General features: G+C 31.7%; 1 protein-coding gene across 2 annotated transcripts; it reads left to right on the top strand.

The window, feature by feature from the left end:
* The first annotated feature begins 5,829 nt into the window (after window positions 1-5,829).
* LOC114271837 (putative polygalacturonase) lies at window positions 5,830-11,296 on the top strand. 2 transcript variants are annotated; one of them, XM_028213473.2, is made up of 7 exons: window positions 5,830-6,028; window positions 6,198-6,296; window positions 7,616-7,933; window positions 9,101-9,221; window positions 9,319-9,493; window positions 9,601-9,671; window positions 10,112-11,296. In XM_028213473.2, the coding sequence occupies exons 2-7, from the start codon at window positions 6,279-6,281 to the stop codon at window positions 10,783-10,785; spliced, it is 1,377 nt and encodes a 458-aa protein (XP_028069274.2). In that variant the 5' UTR covers window positions 5,830-6,028; window positions 6,198-6,278; the 3' UTR covers window positions 10,786-11,296. The 2 variants fall into 2 exon arrangements, with proteins under 2 accessions (XP_028069274.2, XP_028069273.2); XM_028213472.2 differs by lacking the exon at window positions 5,830-6,028 and having other exon boundaries at window positions 6,086-6,296.
* Window positions 11,297-19,236: the final 7,940 nt, after the last annotated feature.

Genomic DNA, 19,236 nt, shown 5'->3' on the forward strand with positions numbered 1-19,236 from the left:
ATGAGATTTGTGTTTTTTTTAATGTATAATTATTTGTTATGAGATGAGATATAGGTAGGGGTACAACTTGGGCGGGTTCAACCCGAACAACCTGAGCTTAGCCCGAATTTTTTTAGGACTTTGACAAAATATTTTCAAATTTGGTACGGGCTTAGGTAAAAATTCAGAAGCCCGAATTAAATTTGGGCGGACTTGTGCAAAGACGTCAAACAACCCAAGCAACTTGAGACCCAAGTTATATATATATATATATATATATATAAATATATAAAAATATTAAATATACATATAAATTTTAGCCATTACATGATATTAAAGTAATTTATATTATTAAATCATATTGAATATATATCATATATACAAATAACATAAAATCTTACTTTTTTTTCTTTTTATTTTCACTCATAAATTGTAAAGATTACTACAGTGGCACCTCTCTTATATTATATAAATTATTTTGATGGTATTAATAATTTTCTATAAAAACAAAAAAAATATAAATAGAGTCAAATTTTAATAATTTAATAATGTATCTGCAAAATATATATATATATATATATATTGAAATTCATTTACAACTCGGGCAACTTGGGAAAATTGGGTATAACTCGGGTTGGGCTTGGCCAGATAACCTCAAATTACAATTCAGGTTTGGGTAGACTTGGGCAGGTCTTCGCACAACTTGAGCTGGAATTGGATAACCTTCCAATCCGACCGAATCCGCATGAGTTACACCCTAGATTTAAGAAAGAGATAAATATTAAAGAATAGATTTTTGAAACTTGTAATTCAAAATTTTAGGTAGTTTTTTCTTTTATTTCTTTAATCTATAATTACTTTGTTAGCCAATAGAATTAATTTTAAATATTTTTAAAATCACAAAAATTAGCAATTTTAAAAATAAAACTTTAAAACTTTCACAAGCTTTCTCACTAAAAACTCCATTTTTCTTATATAATATACTAGCATATCATCTGTGCTATGCACAGAATAAAATAATATATTATTTATTAAAAATACGATAATTATATTTATTTTTTTATATTTTGTCGCTCTTAAATAAAATTTTACATATAAATTTAAAGGTTTTGTTTCAAATGTTCATTTACTATAATATATAGTATAGATAGAGGCAATTAATAATTTAAATTATGCTTTGTTATTAAAAAAAATGACATAGTTCTAATACTTCACTGTTTTAGAATAAAAATATATGAATTTTAAAAAATTATCATATTGGTTTTTCAAAGGAAATAATTAAAGAAATTTTAAAAACTTAATGAGTAAGAAAGAATTATCATAACATGTAAAATCACTAAAATCAAGGTTAAACCAACAAATCATTCAAATAAAAAATGGTTTAGCTTAATTAGTTAGGTCAAAAGACCAAACAGTTTACACAAAAACTAATTAATTAAAACTTTAAAATTTTATTTTATTAAAATTTCAACTATCATTAAATATGGAAAGTAATCTATTAATTTAAGTTTAAAATCGACATAATATAAATTTAAAATTATAATAATCTATCTCATAATTTATAAGTTTTAAATACAAATTTAAAATTATCATAATTATTCCATAATTTTTGTATTAAGGAACAATAAGAGTGATATTGAGATTATCGATATATCTGTATATTTTATAAAAGAATACTCTATTTTTTCTCCTTATTTTACCGATGTGGGATTATCATCAAATAAAAGTTAGTCAATAGAGATTTTCTTAATTGTTCAAAATTAATAAAATCAAGACAATTAGTATGAGATACTGAAACTTTCACAATGCTTTTCTCTAAATGGAATTGGAGTATAAGATTTACTTTTTATGAATAAAACAACTCATTTTTTCATTATTTTCTCGATGTGAAATTATCAAATAAAAATTTGTCAATGGAGATTTTCTTAATTGTTTAAAATTAAAAAAATCAATAAAATTTGTATGAGATATTGAAATCTCACAAGGCTCCTCACTAAATTTAAAATCGACACTATATAAATTTAAAATTATAATAATCTATCTCATAATTTATAAGTTTTAAATACAAATTTAAAATTATCATAATTATTTAATAATTTTTGTATTAAGGAGTAGTAAGAGTGACATTGAGATTATCGATATATCTATATATTTTATAAAATAATACTTTTAAGGAGAGATATTATGAGAGTTTCAAAATCCCATACAAAATTATTTTTAAAATCAAAATCTCTATGTGAGATTGTAAAATAAAAGTTAAATAGAAGCTAGCCAATGAGAATTTTCTTAATTGTTCAAAATTAAGAAAATCAAAAAAATTAGTATGAGATATTAGTCATAAGGCTTCTGACTAAATATCTCATTTTGCTTAGATAAATGGGAGCATAAGATTCACTATATGTAAGTGAAACAATTTATTTTTTTCCTTATTTTCTCGATCTGGGAATATAAAATAAAAATTAAATGGACGTTAGCCAATGGGAATTTTGTTAATTGTTTAAAAGTTAACAATTGGTTAGACGGAAAGTTTATTTCGAATCAAACAATCTTAGCCATTTAGTCTTTAATTAGGTCAATTTTTAATTTATTTCGAATCAAACGAATTTAACTAATATATTTTGATAAAACTGTTAAAATCGTAATTAAACCAACGAATCAGACAAGCCGAAAATGGTTCACCCTATCCGTTAGGTCAAAGTACCAATCAATTCATACAAAAATTAATTAATTACAACTTTTAAATTTTATTTTAATTTTAAAATTTAAATTGTCTTGAACTGAAATATACACAACACTACAATATTAAACAGGAGCACAAGGTTTATATAGTAAAACAACTCATTTTTTTTTTCTCATTTTCCTAATGTGGGATTGAAAAATAAAAGTTAACAGTTGTTAGATAAGAAGTTTATTTCTAATTAAGCAATCCCAGTCGTTCAATTTTTAATATGGTCAATCTTATTTTATTTCAAATGAAACAGATCTAAGCAATATATTTTGATAAAATAATTAAAATCGCAGTTAAACCAGTGAATCAGCCAAATCGAAGAAGATTTAGCCTAATCGACTAAGTAAAAAACCCAACCAATTTACAACAAAATTATTAATTAAAATTTTAATTTTATTTTAAAATTTAAACAATTTTGAACTCAAACATGTACAATACTATAATATTAAATGAGATTAAAGATTCACTTTATATAAATAGAACAACTTACATTTTCTCTTCTTTTTTTTTTATGTGAAATTGTAATTATTTTAAAGTTAAATATTATGAGAGTTTCAAAACCTCATACAAAATTATTTTTAAAATCAAAACGTCTATGTGAGATTATAAAATAAAAGTTAAATTGAAACTAGCCAATGGAGATTTTCTTAATTGTTTAAAATTAAGAAAATCAAAAAAATAAGTATGAGATATTGATCATAGAGATTTTCACTAAAAATCTCATTTTACTTATATAAATTAGTTTATTTCGAATTTAATCAATATATTTGATAAAATCACTAAAGTCCCGGTTAAACTAACGAATCAATCTAATCAAAAATGATTTAACCTAATCAGCTAGGTCATAATTAATTAATTAAAACTTTTAAAATTTGAAATATATTGAATTGAAACATGCACAACAGTAAAATATTAAATGGGATGGGAGATTCACTTTATATGAGTAAAACAACTCAGTTTTTTTTCTTTATTTTCCCGATGTGGGATTATTAATTAAAAGCTAACCAAGAAAGATTTTCTTAATTGTTTAAAATTAAAAAAATCAAGAAAATTAGTATGAGGAAACTCTCACATAACTCTTCACTAAATGTAGTCAATCAATAGAGATTTTCTTAATTGTTTAAATTATGAAAATTAAAAAAATTAGTATAAAATATTGAAACTCTCACAAGATTCATCACTAAATGGGATGTGAGTATAAGATTTACTTTATATGAGTAAAATAATTTTTTTTTTCATTCTTTTTCCGTTTTAAAATTATCAAATAAAAATTAATCAATAGTTGTTTTTTTAATTATTTAAAATTTAAAAAATTTAAAAAATTAATACGAGATATAAACTCTCATAAAATTTTTGACTAAAAATTTTATTTTTTTATATAAATAGATAGATAAGACCGTCTGATCTAATCCTACATAAATTATAGATGAGAGTGTCCGACTATTTGGAGGAGCTCACCACGTTTTGGACTTATCGGCCCACTAGCGATTTGAATGGATTGGAGAGTCCATTCTCCCATTAAGATAATGTTCAACTACTTCATGAGTTCTTTCATTAATTCAGGTGGAGCCCATATTTATGAATCAATAGCTAATTGGTTGTTGGACATTGGCCCGTTTAGTAGAGCGGTGTGAAAGTGATTATAACTTATATCTTAATAGTTTATAGCTTAGAACTATAAACATAAACTGATTTTTGACTTATAAATTAAGTTTTTCCTCCCCACTTAAAGAATAAGTTGATTTTTGACTTACAAAAAGTTATAAACTGTATTGTTAAGCTGAACCAAACATATCAAAATAGCTTAAATTAAGCTAAAAGTTGAAATAAGTTAGAAATAAGGCTTACCAAACAGGGCCATTGTAACCAGGGGCAAAATAATAAAATAAATAAAACAATTAGGCTTTGGCATATTTATTTTATTTTATTTAATCTTTTTTTAAGTTATATTATTTTTTATAAAAAACTAAAAATATATTTATTTAAATCATTCATAACAATTCCTTAGGCCAAGTTTGGCATGAGACAAAAAAGATAAAAAGTCAAAAAGTCACTATCCTATTTAAGTCACATCATCTTATTTAAGTCACATCACCTCTCTAACACATCACTTCAAACCCAACCCAAACCCAACCCATATTTCATAAAAAGTCAAAAAGTGCACTTATTTAGTCTTCCCAAACTAGGCCTTAGTGTTTTAAAAATATTTATAAGATCAGTAATGTTATACAAATAAAAAATATATAATTTTTATACATAATAATATAATTTATTACTGATCTTTTATTTAAAAATAAAATATTATTAAAAAAATTATTATTTGTAAATAATTTTTTTTTAATAAAAATATTTGTCTATTCAATAATGAAGAGTTACGTGACAAAATAAATGGGTATAGAGGCCAACAAGGAGGGGGCAATGACCTGGCAAAGCAAGAGTGACGCCAGACTGGCATCCTGGGCACATCATCGGTGGTTCGGTCCCACATTGCCGCACTTTCCTCCACTGTTGAACCACATGCCTCCTCTCTCCCCCTGTTCCCCCACACACTAGATCTCAATCCCCCCTTCCGTCCCAACACGACACAACGCAACACACCTTTCAAAATTTAATAGTTGTTTTCATGTGTTAAAATAATATAGGTTATTTTAACATATTATTTTACTTAGGTTATAATTATTTTATTTAAGTTATATTATTTTTTTATTATATTATTTTAAATTTAATTTATATTTTATATTTTTTTTAAAAATAAAAAATATATTAATTTAGTACTTTCTAAATAACTTTTTATTTAGGGATTGTTTGTAATGTCTTAAATAAGTATATTTTTTGATTTTTTGAATTAAAAAGTTAAGAAAAAAATATGATTATTTAAGTTAATTTTTTGAATTTTTATAAAAAAATGTGTATTAAAAAATTATATAAATTAGTGTGTAGAAAAAAATTAGAATTAAGAGTTGTGCAGCCGTAATTTTTGACTTTTGATGAATAATAATAATTTTTTAATTTTTTGAGTGACTTTTTAATTTTTTAACCACATGCCAAACTTGACCTTACAGTATTTGATTGCTAAAAAAAAATAATTTATTTATTTATTTCCGTACTAATTAATAATAAATAAATCGGAATTAAAGATCCTCTCTCTAAACTATCTTGAAAAAAAAATAGATTCTCTCTCTAAAAGTCACACAAATCACACACCCCACCGCCTTGTTGATCCCATCTCTTTCTCATCTGTTATCGGCCGTCTTTGGCCAATTCACAATTCAGTGTCGGCAATTCCAGTTTGGAATAGCGATTTTATTGAGCTGATTAATGGTAATTATGTATGATTTGCTTCATATTATACATGTATATAGAGGGCTATATATATGTATAGTGTCTTTGTTTCTTTTTTTCTTGGGCTGTCGCTTTCATTCACCATCTGTTCGTATAGTAATTAATTGAACTAGTACCATTTTTCCCTCTTCTTCTTCTCTGCCTTCAGGTCGAGTCACTGTTGTTATTCACTCTCCTAGTTGCTCGTGGGTGGTCCTGACTCAGACCCAAGAAAAACAACACATTCATCATGATGATGAAAAGGCTAGTAAGTACGTTTATTTTTCTGCTTTTAATGTTTTTGCTCTTACTTTCTCTTCATTTGTAGTTATGGTTTATTGTGATTAATTGTCAAATCAGCATCTGGGTATCTGAAATATATGTTGTCATCCGACTTTTCATTTCTAATTCCATTCAATTCAATTCATTTTTTTATTTTATTTATTTAATGCTGCCCAATTGTTGATTTTGATGGATTGGCTGATTCTTTGCCGTGAATTTGAGTTTTAGAGTGCGTTGCAATGCTAATTAGAAAATCCCATCTTATGTAGTCATGTTGTATTGTACTAATTTGCTGGGTTTCTGATATATATATATATATATATTCTGGGTCAAAATCAACTTGATCTTTACATTTGTTGTAGTGTTTATTCATTTTTCTACTTGGTTCTACTACATTGTTTTTGCCCTTGAAGTTCACTAACCAAAGAATGAGATGCAATGTGTTCTTTCATGGAAATGGATTTAGGTTTTGTTTTCTTTTTTCTGAATGTATATGATGGTAAGGAACTATGTTTGAGGTGCTTTTTTTTCTTCTAATTTTCATTTTATTGCTTTGAAATCAATTGGCTGCACAAACTCTCAGATTTACTCTTTATTTCAAGATTTCAACATTTAAAAAAAAAAAAAAAAAAAAATTTCTGATACTTCGAGTTACAGCTCCCTTGTTCTTCATGCGCAAGCAGGTAAAACTCGTAACAGGACAGAAGAAGGCCTCACTTAAGATGGCTTTTGTTTGGATGGATTTCTTTCTCGGATTCCAGGATGGATTTCCTTCTAAGGACCCAAATTGTACTGAATATCTGTAGATTTTGTTGAACTTATTTTTATAATATAGTATCTATTGGTTTGCTTGTGGCTAGATGATGTACATAGCTCTGAATTACAGACTATGAGAGTTGTATGTTCTTTTATTTTCTGGTTAAAGTTTTCATCATTGTTGGCTCATATTGATTTCTTTTTCCTTTGATGTGAGTATGAGAATAATATTAGTATAGTATATATTATAGTGAGGTTAATAAATTTTCCTGAAATTGTTGAAAACTTTGCACAGTTTTAGTATGACTATCAGTTTTAGTGATTTTGCTAGTTGAATTGGCCTTCAATATTTTTCCTATTTAATTTTTTTTTTTTTTTTTTCAATATGTAATTAGTTAGGATTCTTCTTTAATTGTTAATCTATAAATATTGAAATGGTATAACAGTTTCAGCCAAAAAGAGAGATTGTAGGGACTGCTTGCAACTGCAAGTTGAATTTCTGTTTTACAATGCTCTTTACCTTTATCTTTTGTTCCCTCTTCTTTTCAGGTGGCACTACTTTTGCTTCTGGCATTAAGTGATGCTGTTGGAACCCTTGGGGCTCAAAATGAAGGACAATGTGAATTCAACGGGCCTTTGGAACCCAGACCTCACAGTGTGTCCATCTTGGAATTCGGGGCTGTTGGGGATGGGAAGACGTTGAACACAGTTGCTTTCCAAAATGCTATTTTCTACCTAAAGTCATTTGCTGACAAGGGTGGTGCTCAGCTCTATGTTCCGAAGGGCAGGTGGCTTACTGGAAGCTTCAATCTTACGAGCCACCTTACACTTTTCCTGGCAAGAGAAGCTGTAGTTCTGGGATCGCAGGTTCTTATTTTGGACTTAATTTTATCCATTTCATTAGAAATAAAAGAAAATTGCATTCTTCTTGTGATACAACTAAGAGTCCCTTAGTTATGCTGTGGTAGCCATGGAAACTATTGCGTTAAGTGCTTGGCTTGGAACCATACTTGCTACTTTCTTTCTCAGTATTTGTTTACGGGGGTTATATGCTATGTACAAAAGTGGCAGCAGTGCATGATCATTTTTCTAAAAACCAAAAAACCCTTGACTTTCATTTGGGGTTGCATGTTATCTACCTGTTTATTTTTGCCAAATATGGGACAAAAACAATCATGTATAATGTTGATCTCACACATAACCAATCCCTTCGTCAATGTGTATATTTTTATGGGGATGTGGAACATTTTGGAATTCTATGCATGATTTGTTTTGTTTTACCATCACCTGAATTAGATTCTAGCATACTCCTATTTAAACCTATTTAATGGATAGAAAGATGACATGTCAATTTGCTGCACGGAAATGATACTATTTGTTTATTTTCTGTTTTTAGTTTGGCGGGGTATCGATAAGAGACAAACTGGACAATTTTCTTCTGCCGAAATTGGTCTTTTATCTTCCATTCATTTTGCTTGTGGTAAAATCAGAATTTTTTTTCTTTCTTTTAGGCTTTTAGCCCTTGTTGGTTCTTGACCTCCATCTTCAATGCTTTTGCTACAAAATCATGTCTTTATTCCAATTGCCAAAAATATAGTAGCTCAACTGGTAAAATTTTTTTTTCAGTAACTCGAAGAAAATTTAAGGGCTTGTGCTTGACTAAACAAGAAATATGGACATTAACAGAAAGCCAACAACTAATGGGGCAAGATAAGGATATAATACTCATTCAATAGGTGTGATTTTTCTTGTTACGAGAGAATTAATGTGCAGTTGGAAAGAGGCCAAGATAACAACAGCCTAGAACTTTCCAAAACCAATCTTGTTGTGCGCCATAATTTTCTCATGCTCCTATTTAATAACAATTTGGCCAAGCCAGTGTAAAAAAAGTTGGCAATTCACTGTCATATTTTGCAATTTAGCATATCTTTTCTAGCTAATGGATTTGTAATCTGAATTAGTTGATCATATCAATACTCGCATCCTTCAAATAAAGGTGAGTTTAGTTTATCCTTTATTTTTTTCACATTGCAGGATTTATCTCACTGGGAAATCGTTGAACCTTTACCATCTTATGGCCGGGGGATTGAACTGCCAGGTGGAAGATATCGCAGCTTGATTACTGGATATAATTTAACTGATGTGGTGATAACAGGTAAGTGTATCTCCTCATTTCTTCTTTTTCTGCCTACTCTTTCCGTTTTGGTAGTTCGTAATTTTTCTTTTTTACATACGTCCGTTGATTGCACCAGGTGGCAACGGAACTATTGATGGCGAGGGTTCTATGTGGTGGAACCAGTTCAGTTCTCATTCCTTAAACAACAGCCGTCCACCTCTCGTCGAATTTATTAGCTCTAGTGATATTGTTATATCAAATATAACCTTTTTAAATTCACCTGCATGGAACATCCATCCAGTATATTGCAGGTATCTTGGCTAACCACCTCTAACGACTAGTTTGTCTCTAATGGATTCTTAACTTTAAGCGTTATAAAGTTTAGTTTGATTGATAATAACTAGTGGATATGATGCAGTTATGTGCTAATTCAAAACATAACCGTCCATTCTCCTCCCAATTCTCCTTACACTAGTGGAATAATCCCAGGTTCGTACGAAAATATTTCTTTATTTATCTTAGTTCTTGGTTGCATCTTTCACAGAGAATTTTTATTTTTTTTATTTTTTTTTATAGGCTTTCACTGGGGATAGGACTGTTATGTATTGATAATTTTCCTAATTATTGATATTTTGGCTTAAATATAAGATGAATGCAAACATTCAAAAAACCAACCCGCTATAAGTACACAAAATGTTTCACATGAGATATTGGTTTCGTTTTCTTTCCTTTCTTTTATAAACCACCCCCAATAATCGTGTTTCATCTACAACAATGCTACTCGTAATATCACTGAACCATTATTTTTGCCTCTTCTATATATTGGTGTAAACTTATGCAGTTTCTTTCTTAATATTGAGTGCAAGATTGTTGAGATCATATAATATAGATTATCTTTTTCTAACAAAAGATGAAATGAAATTTATCAGATTCTTGTGACCATGTGTGCATCGAGAATAGCAACATTAGTATGGGTTACGATGCCATTGCGCTCAAGAGTGGATGGGACGAGTATGGAATTGCCTATGGCAGACCAACCACAGATGTCCACATCAGGGATGTTCACCTTCAGTCTTTTTCTGGCTCTGGTCTGGCTTTTGGCAGTGAGATGTCCGGTGGCATCTCTAACATACTTACCGAGCACCTTCACATATCCAATTCATTCATTGGCATAGAAGTGAAGACATCAAGAGGTCGGGGTGGTTACATAAAAGATATTCTCATATCAGATGTGGAAATGGTAAATGTTGATATCGCTATTGAGGCTACAGGTCAATGTGAATCGCACCCGGATGACAAATTTGATCCTTATGCACTTCCTGTTGTCAAGGGCATCACTTTTAAGGACATAGTTGGCACGAACATCACTACCGCGGGGAAGTTTTCAGGAATTGATGAATCTCCTTTCACTTCAATTTGCCTATCAAATATTTCCTTTTCCATTGCCTTTGATCCTTCTCCTTCATGGGTATGTTCCAATGTGTCAGGTTTTTCTGAGGCAGTGTCTCCTGAACCATGTCCTAATCTTCAGACCCCACTTTCGAATTCTTCTTCAGCTTGCTTCATTTTCTTGTATCCAAGCAGTCGCATAGCGATTTTATGATACCAACACCTTAAATTACATTTATCAGTTTCATCCAATCCATACAATGAGGTTCTAAATGCGTCTTTGGGTTTCTGCTTTGAATTCAAGTGGATAATCGTCGAAAAAGTTGCAGATTCAGCATCTTCCATCGATTTAATTGAACATTGTCAAGTCCTGCAATGGAACCCTTCCAATCTGGCATCTCATCCAGGTCGGTTGCTCATGTACAGCCTCATTTTCTTCATTCACGTTTGAGGAAATTTTTGGCAGTGCACTAAGCACATACTTCTTTTAATTTTTTTTTTTTATAAAATTATTTTATGATGTTTACTCTTTAAATTTTGTTTTGTTACTTTATGTTACACTGTGAATTTGTGTATTGGTGATGGCCAATAGGATTGTGTAGTAGTGGATGGGCAAAGGGTGTTCAAGGAGTGATGTTGTTCTGTCAATAAAAAACAAAAAGAATAGAAAAGGGAGTGATATTGATATTGTTGGAATAAAATTGTCTTTTATAGCTTGTCAATAATTATGATTACCGGCTGGATCTCAAACAGTTTATTGATTATTTATTATTATTTTTTGTCTGCATTAAGATATGTTAATAATTGTTGCAATTTCTTCGTCAAAGAACAATACCAAATAATTCTCTATTTGAATTTGAATGGAGCTACTAGGCTTGGATTGTTTAGTCTGGATCTGCCTGATTTGCAGATCAGGTGTCCGATTCAAAATATCCAACCCGATCCAATTATCCAATCCCAATTGGATACGCATATATTTGATCGACTATATATATGATCTAATTATAATATTCAAGATTTTAGTATCTTCAAAGCTTTTGCTGCAATTTGGAACGTTGCAAAAACAAATTGAGAAACTTGACGGATAAACTTGTCATATATAAAAGGGTAAATTATATTAACGGTTTTTATAATTTTAAGTTTGGAATTTGTGTCACTTTAATTCTTGACTTTTCAATTGTAATATATTTGATCTTAAATTTTGAGTCTTGCTTTAAATAAAAACAATTGAATATATCATTAATCAATTTCAAGGGAAAAATCGTCAATTTATTAAAATATAACTAATTTGACAAAAATAAATGTTAGTAAAATATTTTAAAATTTTTAAAAATTATTTATACCCATCAAACATAAAAAGGTAAATTACAAATACATCTGCTGAGATTTGCTTAAAATATATATTCCCCTCTTATTAGAATTTTTTATTTAACATAATTAACTAAAAAAATGAAATTCATAATTACTCTCTTATACAATAATAAAATTACCTAAATTATTAATTGAAACATATTTTTTAACATCATTAAAAACTGTTAATTGACTTGATGATTTATTAATAAAAGTGATGTTTTGTTATGAAATTAGAAACCTCAGGGAGTGAAATGTAATTTTTAAAATTACAAGGGGCGATTTGTATTTTAATCAAATCTCTGGGGGTGTATTTGTAATTTATCCAACATAAAATTATGTAAAATTAATAAATCTTTTACACATTTATTTATTTACCAATTAATTTTTATTATGCGTTTGGATAATGATCATGTAATGGATGGTCGTTTTTATTTTCATTAAATTACTTTCTTTTTTTTCAAAAGTCAAATATGACGACAATTTTAATATCATTGTTAAATCAGTCCATTAAATCAAAAAATCCAAAACTAAAAACATTTCATATATTAAATTATAAAGCTAAGAAAAACCAATACAACCGACAAAACCGATTGAACCGGACCAAACTAGCTATATTTGGTCTGTTTTTTAATAAGAATTAGTCTGTATGGTTTTTAAATTTGAATTTTTGTGATTTTCGATTCGGTATCAATTTAAGTACCTAATGCACCAATCTAAATCGAAACCAACCGCTTCAACATATATTGTATTTATTTATATAATCTAATGATATAATGATTAATAAATATAATAAATTATTGACCTTAATTAATTAACCTTATCATCTTTATAGTCTAAATTTGTAAACTCTTATTACATATAATCTTAACTCTACTCATTATTCTTGAAACGTTAGTATTTTTAAACTTTTTTTTTTGTTTTTATTTTTGTTAATTTAGGAATTGAAAAGTATGTATTAAATTGGATATGTTTGGAATGGTAGACAAATAATTAATTTTAATATTTTTTATATAGATTAATGATTATATTTAAAAGTGGCTTTCGTTTAAAAAATCTTAAACCGATTAAACCGCACCAAACCGAACCGTTTCAACCGGTTTGATTGGAAAAGCGATCTGTATCAGTGTTCAAAATAGTAAAACTGACATTATCGGTTTGGTGTAATTTTTTATCTAAATACCGATCGTACCGAACCGATTACACCTATATTAAATATATTGATTTCACATTAAAAGTCGATTATCATCTAAACACATAATAAAAATTAATTTGGTAAAATAAATAAATAAATAAATGCATAGAAGATTTATTAATTTTACATAATTTTATCTTTGGTGGGTAGAAATAATTTTAAAAATTCAAAAATATTTTTTTGACATTTATTTTTGTCAAATTAGTTTATATTTTATCAAATTGACTACTTTACCCTTGAAATTGAGCAATTGTATCTTCAATTATCCTTATTTGAAATAAGATTCAAAATTTAAAGTCAAATGTGTCACAATTAAAAAGTTAAGAACTAAATTGATACGAGTTTCAAACTATAAGGATTTGTTAGTATAATCCGCCCTATACAAATATAGATTACATAAGCAAATAACGCAAAACAATTGCTACATTTGTGGCAACTCATCATGTGTCACAGAAAATCAAAATAAATGACAAAAAAGAAAAGAGAAGAAAAGAAAAGAATAGATAAAAAAAGGGAGATTTGGTGATAGCCCTCTTACTATTTAATTTGTCTTTTAAAAGGACAAGAATTATATAAGTTCTTTCAAAACTCCATAATATTTTAAAACATGTTTCTTTTACTATATTACCCTCATATCTATCAGCTCTCCTATTAAGCCATCTTCACTGTGTATTTCAGAGTAAAATTTTACTCTGTATAAAAGTAAAATTTTACTCTGAAAAACTAGTAAAATGTTAGACTCTACACAAAAATAAAATTTTACTCTGTATAAAAGTAAAATTTTATTCTGAAAAACGAGCAAACTGTGAGACTCTGAAGCTAAAAGTAAAATTTTACTCTGAAAAACTAGTAAAATGTTAGACTCTACACATATTTTACTTTTACTCTGTATAAAAATAAATTTTACTTTGAAAAACAAGCAAACTGTGAGACTCTGAAGCTAAAAGTAAAATTTTACTCTGTATAAAAGTAAAATTTTACTCTGAAAAATTAGTAAAATGTTAGACTCTACACAAAAGTAAAATTTTACTCTGCATAAAAGTAAAATTTTACTTTGAAAAACGAGTAAATTGTGAGACTCTGAAATTAAAAGTAAAATGTTACTCTGCACAAAAATAAAAAAGCGAAGGCAGTGTTTGTGGCGGCTGAAGTGTTTGGCAATGACCACCTCTTGACAGTAAAATTTTACTGTCATTCTAACACCAGAGTAAAATTTTATTGTAATTCTCTCAAACAAAAAACAGAGCAATAGAACAAGAGTAAAATTTTACTCTGATTATCTGAACCAAAAAACAGAGCAATGGTTCTTCAAATAAAATTAGATCAAAAACAACAAAAATAAATCAAAAAAAAAAAAAAAAAACAAACAAAAACAAAACAAATTAATCAATAAATCAACATATCTAATTAAGAAGAAAAACTTCTAAAACTCGATCAACAATCACAAATCTCAATGAAAAGAATACATGTGTTCAACAACACTCATACACACAAATATATATATATATATATATACATACATTCAAAACTCAAATCTGTGTTTAAAAAAATATGTATAACCAAACAACTCCACCAAACATGCCTCAATTTAGAGACGATCTGTTTCTCCTAGTAGACGATCTCCTTCGATTCCGGCACCGGAGGACAACTTTCTGGCCCGTAGTTGATTTCGTTCCCGATGTTCTTGATGAGTTCATCGTAGAGATCGGTTTCGGCATTGTTGATCGCCGGAGTTTCGCCTAATAACTGACCGGACTTGGCTAGGAGAGTGATGACGATGACGTTGTTATCATCCCCGGAGAAGAAGAAGTTACCAAAATTGTCAAGAAACAGCGCTTTAGATCTGGAAGGGAATCATCATAGTCGTCGTTGCTATCATCGCTGGAGAAGAATCTAGAAGTTTCTGACGGTAATCTAATCATGTCACGGTCATCGACGGCGATCGAGGCAACTAGAAGGAGGAGGAGCACATCGGCGGAGAACAAAGTCAGAAGGGAAAGAGGGAGGAGAGAGACAGAGAAGGTGGGAAGAGAGGGGTGGAAAAGGTGGAAAAATTTAGTTAAGGGTATAATAGTCTAATAAAATATTTAAATAATAAATTTTGTCCTTTATGCAAGACTTTATAATTATGAGGAGGTTTAGAAAATATAATTTTTTTCTTAGTTCTTTTAACAATGAAAGGAAGGTAAAGAGGGTTTATAGCCAAATTTCCCATAAAAGAACTCCCCAAGCCCCAATTGGAAAAACAAGTTGGAAAAACAAAAAGCATCCTTGTCAAAATTTCATATGTATATTATCAAGGTACTGGAGCAGATTGGGAAGCAAACTGAACCCAGCCAAATTCCTCTTTATAAGCCCCGGTTCCCTCGCAAGAGGCTTCACATGCACAGACAACAATAGTTGCCCAATCAAGAGAATTCACATAATTTTTCACGCCAAAATAATAAAGCAACTGTGGCAAAATCTGGAATCATAAAAAATCCAAACATAAGCAAAAAGGTTTCAATGGAAGATCAGATTTTATTAAATGTTGAAGAAGAAAAATTTCCACACCTGAAATTCGAAACCTTGGGGACCACCACAATAACTGCATTTTGTAATATCAGTCTTCGATGGCCGGCCACTAGAAATGGGCCACAAGGGTTTAGCTCTTTCATAATACCTGCTGTTGATGTAAATTGTAAATAATAAATCACCACTCCACCTACCACCTCCACTACCACCCACTCCACCTACCACCTCCACTTCACTCCACCTACCACCTACACCTACTACCACATTTTCTTCTATATATATGATCATTGTAAACATAACAATACACATCAATTAATAATACATACAATTTATTCTCTCTCTATCAATGTATTTAACATGGTATCAGAGCTAGGTTAACAACCTAGTCATTCTGCTTCACCGGCGGGCGGCAGCCTCTCCTTGGCCGCCCGCCGGACCTCTACACATACCTTCACTCCGCTGCCACAAATTCCATAGCTGCTCTCTTCTCTGATGAAGGAATCCCACCACTACTGCTTCCTATGACCTCATTTGTCCTGCACTAGAGCACCGTCACCACAATACACGGTGATACGATCAGAACTAGGTGTGGAGATCAGGCTCTACAAAGAATCCTCATGGATGTCTTCTGTGGTCCGTGGCGGCACTTCCTTCGAGACGTCCACCAAAGAAGGCTTTCATAGGTTGTATCATTTCAGATCTACTAGTGCAAATGAAATCATAGCTCCCTCTAGTATTCAAATCAAAATTTACGGAACTGCCTTCAACTTTAAGCTTGATGTCTTTCCTTTCCTCTAATATTGTTTGCAAGTACTTCCCTTGGGCCTCTATTCTCATCTGCAACTTCTTTTGTACCTCGAGTTGCTCTTGTAATCTTTTCTGTACTTCAACCTGACACCGCAGTGCCTCTGCAATTGGCAGTTCTCCTTGTTCAGTATTCACTCCCAGTGAATGGGTAGTTGCGCTTGAGGAATGCACTTGGTAATCTCTGTAGGAACCATCATTGTTCTCTCTGTTTTGTTCTATAGTATTGTGTTTCTTGGCCTGCTGCCCAAGTCTATACTTCTGTAAATGACTCTTTAAATGGTACAACGTCAAGCCCATTTACGCCCATCACTCTCAGCACCGACTTGGGAGTTGCTTTGTCAGGGCCACCAAGCTTGGTGACTGCATCGACAAATCGGTCATGGAGATCGGCGGTCCACCTCAGCCTGGGCTTTGGGTCTCTGGACATAGGCTTTCAACTCCACCACCACCACCACCGCCACCGACATCCACCGCAGCACCAGCTCCGGCTCCGAGACAACCTGGACTACCGCTTCCTCCTCCGTCAGCCACCTCGGCCCCGCCATCGCCGCCGCAGCCGCCAAGCCCCACACTCCCTCCGGCAATCCCTGCTGGGACGCAATCCGCCACCCCAGATCCGAATCCTCCTCGGGCCAAATCTCCCTCCCGGCCCTCCGATTCATCCACCGCCTCGGCTCCGATGACATCGGCTCGGTCTACTTGGCTGAGCTCAAGTGCGGAGCCATCAACGGAGAAGCAGTGTTCGCAGCGAAGGTGATGGACACGAAGGAGTGAATGAAACAAAAAAAAAAAAAAAAAATTGAAGCTAAGACGACTATGCTTGGCCTCCATCCCATGGCACAGAAGACCAAACCCAGCTCTCTCTCTCTAACAGAGCTCTCTCACTCTCTCGGCACCTCTCTCTCAGACTTCTTCCTTTATTTTCTTTTTTATTTCCACCACCTCCCTTTCTTTTTTTCTTTTTTTTTTAACCACTATTTTTGACCAACCCACCCAACAACCCATGTGCTGGTTTTACCAATTCCTCCTTTATTTTATTTTTTATTTCCACCACCTCCCTTTCTTTTTTTTTTTTAAACCACTATTTTTGAACAACCAACCCAACACCCCGAATCTTCTTCTTTTTCTTTTATCTGTTTCTTTTAATTTTTTAATTCCTTCCCCTCTTCAATTAAATAACTCTCTCTCTTCCTTTTGGCCGAATTGCATACCCACTATCTCATATTTTATTATACTATCAACATACACAACACTACCTTTTTCTCTTCCGGCCAGAGAGCACTTTATTATATAACCCTTTTTCCATTCTCACATATTCTCCACCCAAAACCATCATCACATTATCCACACTCATACAGTGTCTTGTACACCGGTCAGCTTTATCAATCCCTTTTCAACCTCAAATAGGTTTCTATCTTCACACCTATTTAAGTTTGAGGGGGGGTTATACACAGTATCATGTATAAGTCGCTCATGGCGCACTCCCTAAGTCGCCCCCTTGGTGCACCACCACAACCTCTGCTACAACGGTCCGACATGACCCCGTAAACTGTCTTCTACAACGGTCCGACATGACCCCATAAACTGTCTTCTACAACGGTCCGACATGACCCCATAAACTGTCTGCTACAACGGTCTGACACGACTAGGGGTGAGCAGCGGATATACCGATCCGCCAAAACCGACCGAACCAAACCGATCCGCCGCATTTTGGATGGATGCGTGATGACGAGCGGACGGTTGCGGATTGATTTTCTCAAATCCGCCAATTTGGCGGACGGATGGCGGATTTGAGATTTTTTGGCCGCAACCGAACCGCCAAACCGCCAAATCGCAAGCACCCCTAGTAATTTATAAGACTTTGTATTTTTAATTTGTTTAAATATTATATTTGTGTTTTCAATTGAAAAAGAGTTTAAATATTCTGTTGAAAAAAAGTTTTCAACTTGAATATATTTTTTGAATTGAAAAAAATAAACGTATTATTCATATATATTTTTTAGTTTTTAAATGTATCTCTAAAAATAATAAATAGAAAATATGATATATGTTGGTTGGTTTTTGTTTTCAAAAACATATGTAGATGTAACAATACAGAGACATTCAATCTCTACTACTGCTCTGTTCATGGTTTTGGTGATTTGAATTGTTATTATATTTTAAGAATCACAGATTGTAATACTTTATGGGGATGAATCATACTGTGATTGTAATATGTGGATGAGGCATGCAGTGATCATGATATTCTAAAGTTTCAAACTTTTTTTCTTTAGATAAGGCATACAGTGATTGTAATATTTTTTTAAGTCATTGACGGTAATACTTTCTTTTTATTTTTTTTCTTTTTTCGTTTGAGGAAGTGCACAAGTTGAATTATGTTGAAAATTTATAAAATTTTAAACCGCCAAACCGATTCGCATCCATCCGCCAAACCGCCAATCCGCTCAATCCACATCCGCCGGATTGGCGGACGGATGCGGATTGATTTTCTTCAATCCGCCAATCTGGCGGACGGATGGCGGATTGGAGGTTCCGTGGCCGCAACCGACCCGCGCCCACCCCTAGACACGACCACACAGTGTCTGCTACAACGGTCCGGCATGACCTCGTAAACTGTCCTGCTACACCGGTCCGACATGACCCCATAAACTGTCTTCTACAACGGTCCGACATGACCCCATAAACTGTCTTCTACATCGGTCTGACACGACCACACAGTGTCTGCTACACCGGTCCGCCATGACCCCGTAAACTGTCTGCTACAACGGTCCGACACGACCATACCGTGTCTTCTACAAC

Source organism: Camellia sinensis, chromosome 14 (assembly GCF_055761805.1).
Source record: "Camellia sinensis isolate YWXY chromosome 14, ASM5576180v1, whole genome shotgun sequence".
NCBI lineage: Eukaryota > Viridiplantae > Streptophyta > Magnoliopsida > Ericales > Theaceae > Camellia > Camellia sinensis.

Excerpts from the sequence above, each read along its gene's own strand:
- LOC114271837 (XM_028213473.2), top strand. Across the intron at positions 7,934-9,100 it reads CTGTAGTTCTGGGATCGCAG|GATTTATCTCACTGGGAAAT; the intron begins GTTCTTATTTTG and ends TTCACATTGCAG. Across the intron at positions 9,222-9,318 it reads AACTGATGTGGTGATAACAG|GTGGCAACGGAACTATTGAT; the intron begins GTAAGTGTATCT and ends TGATTGCACCAG.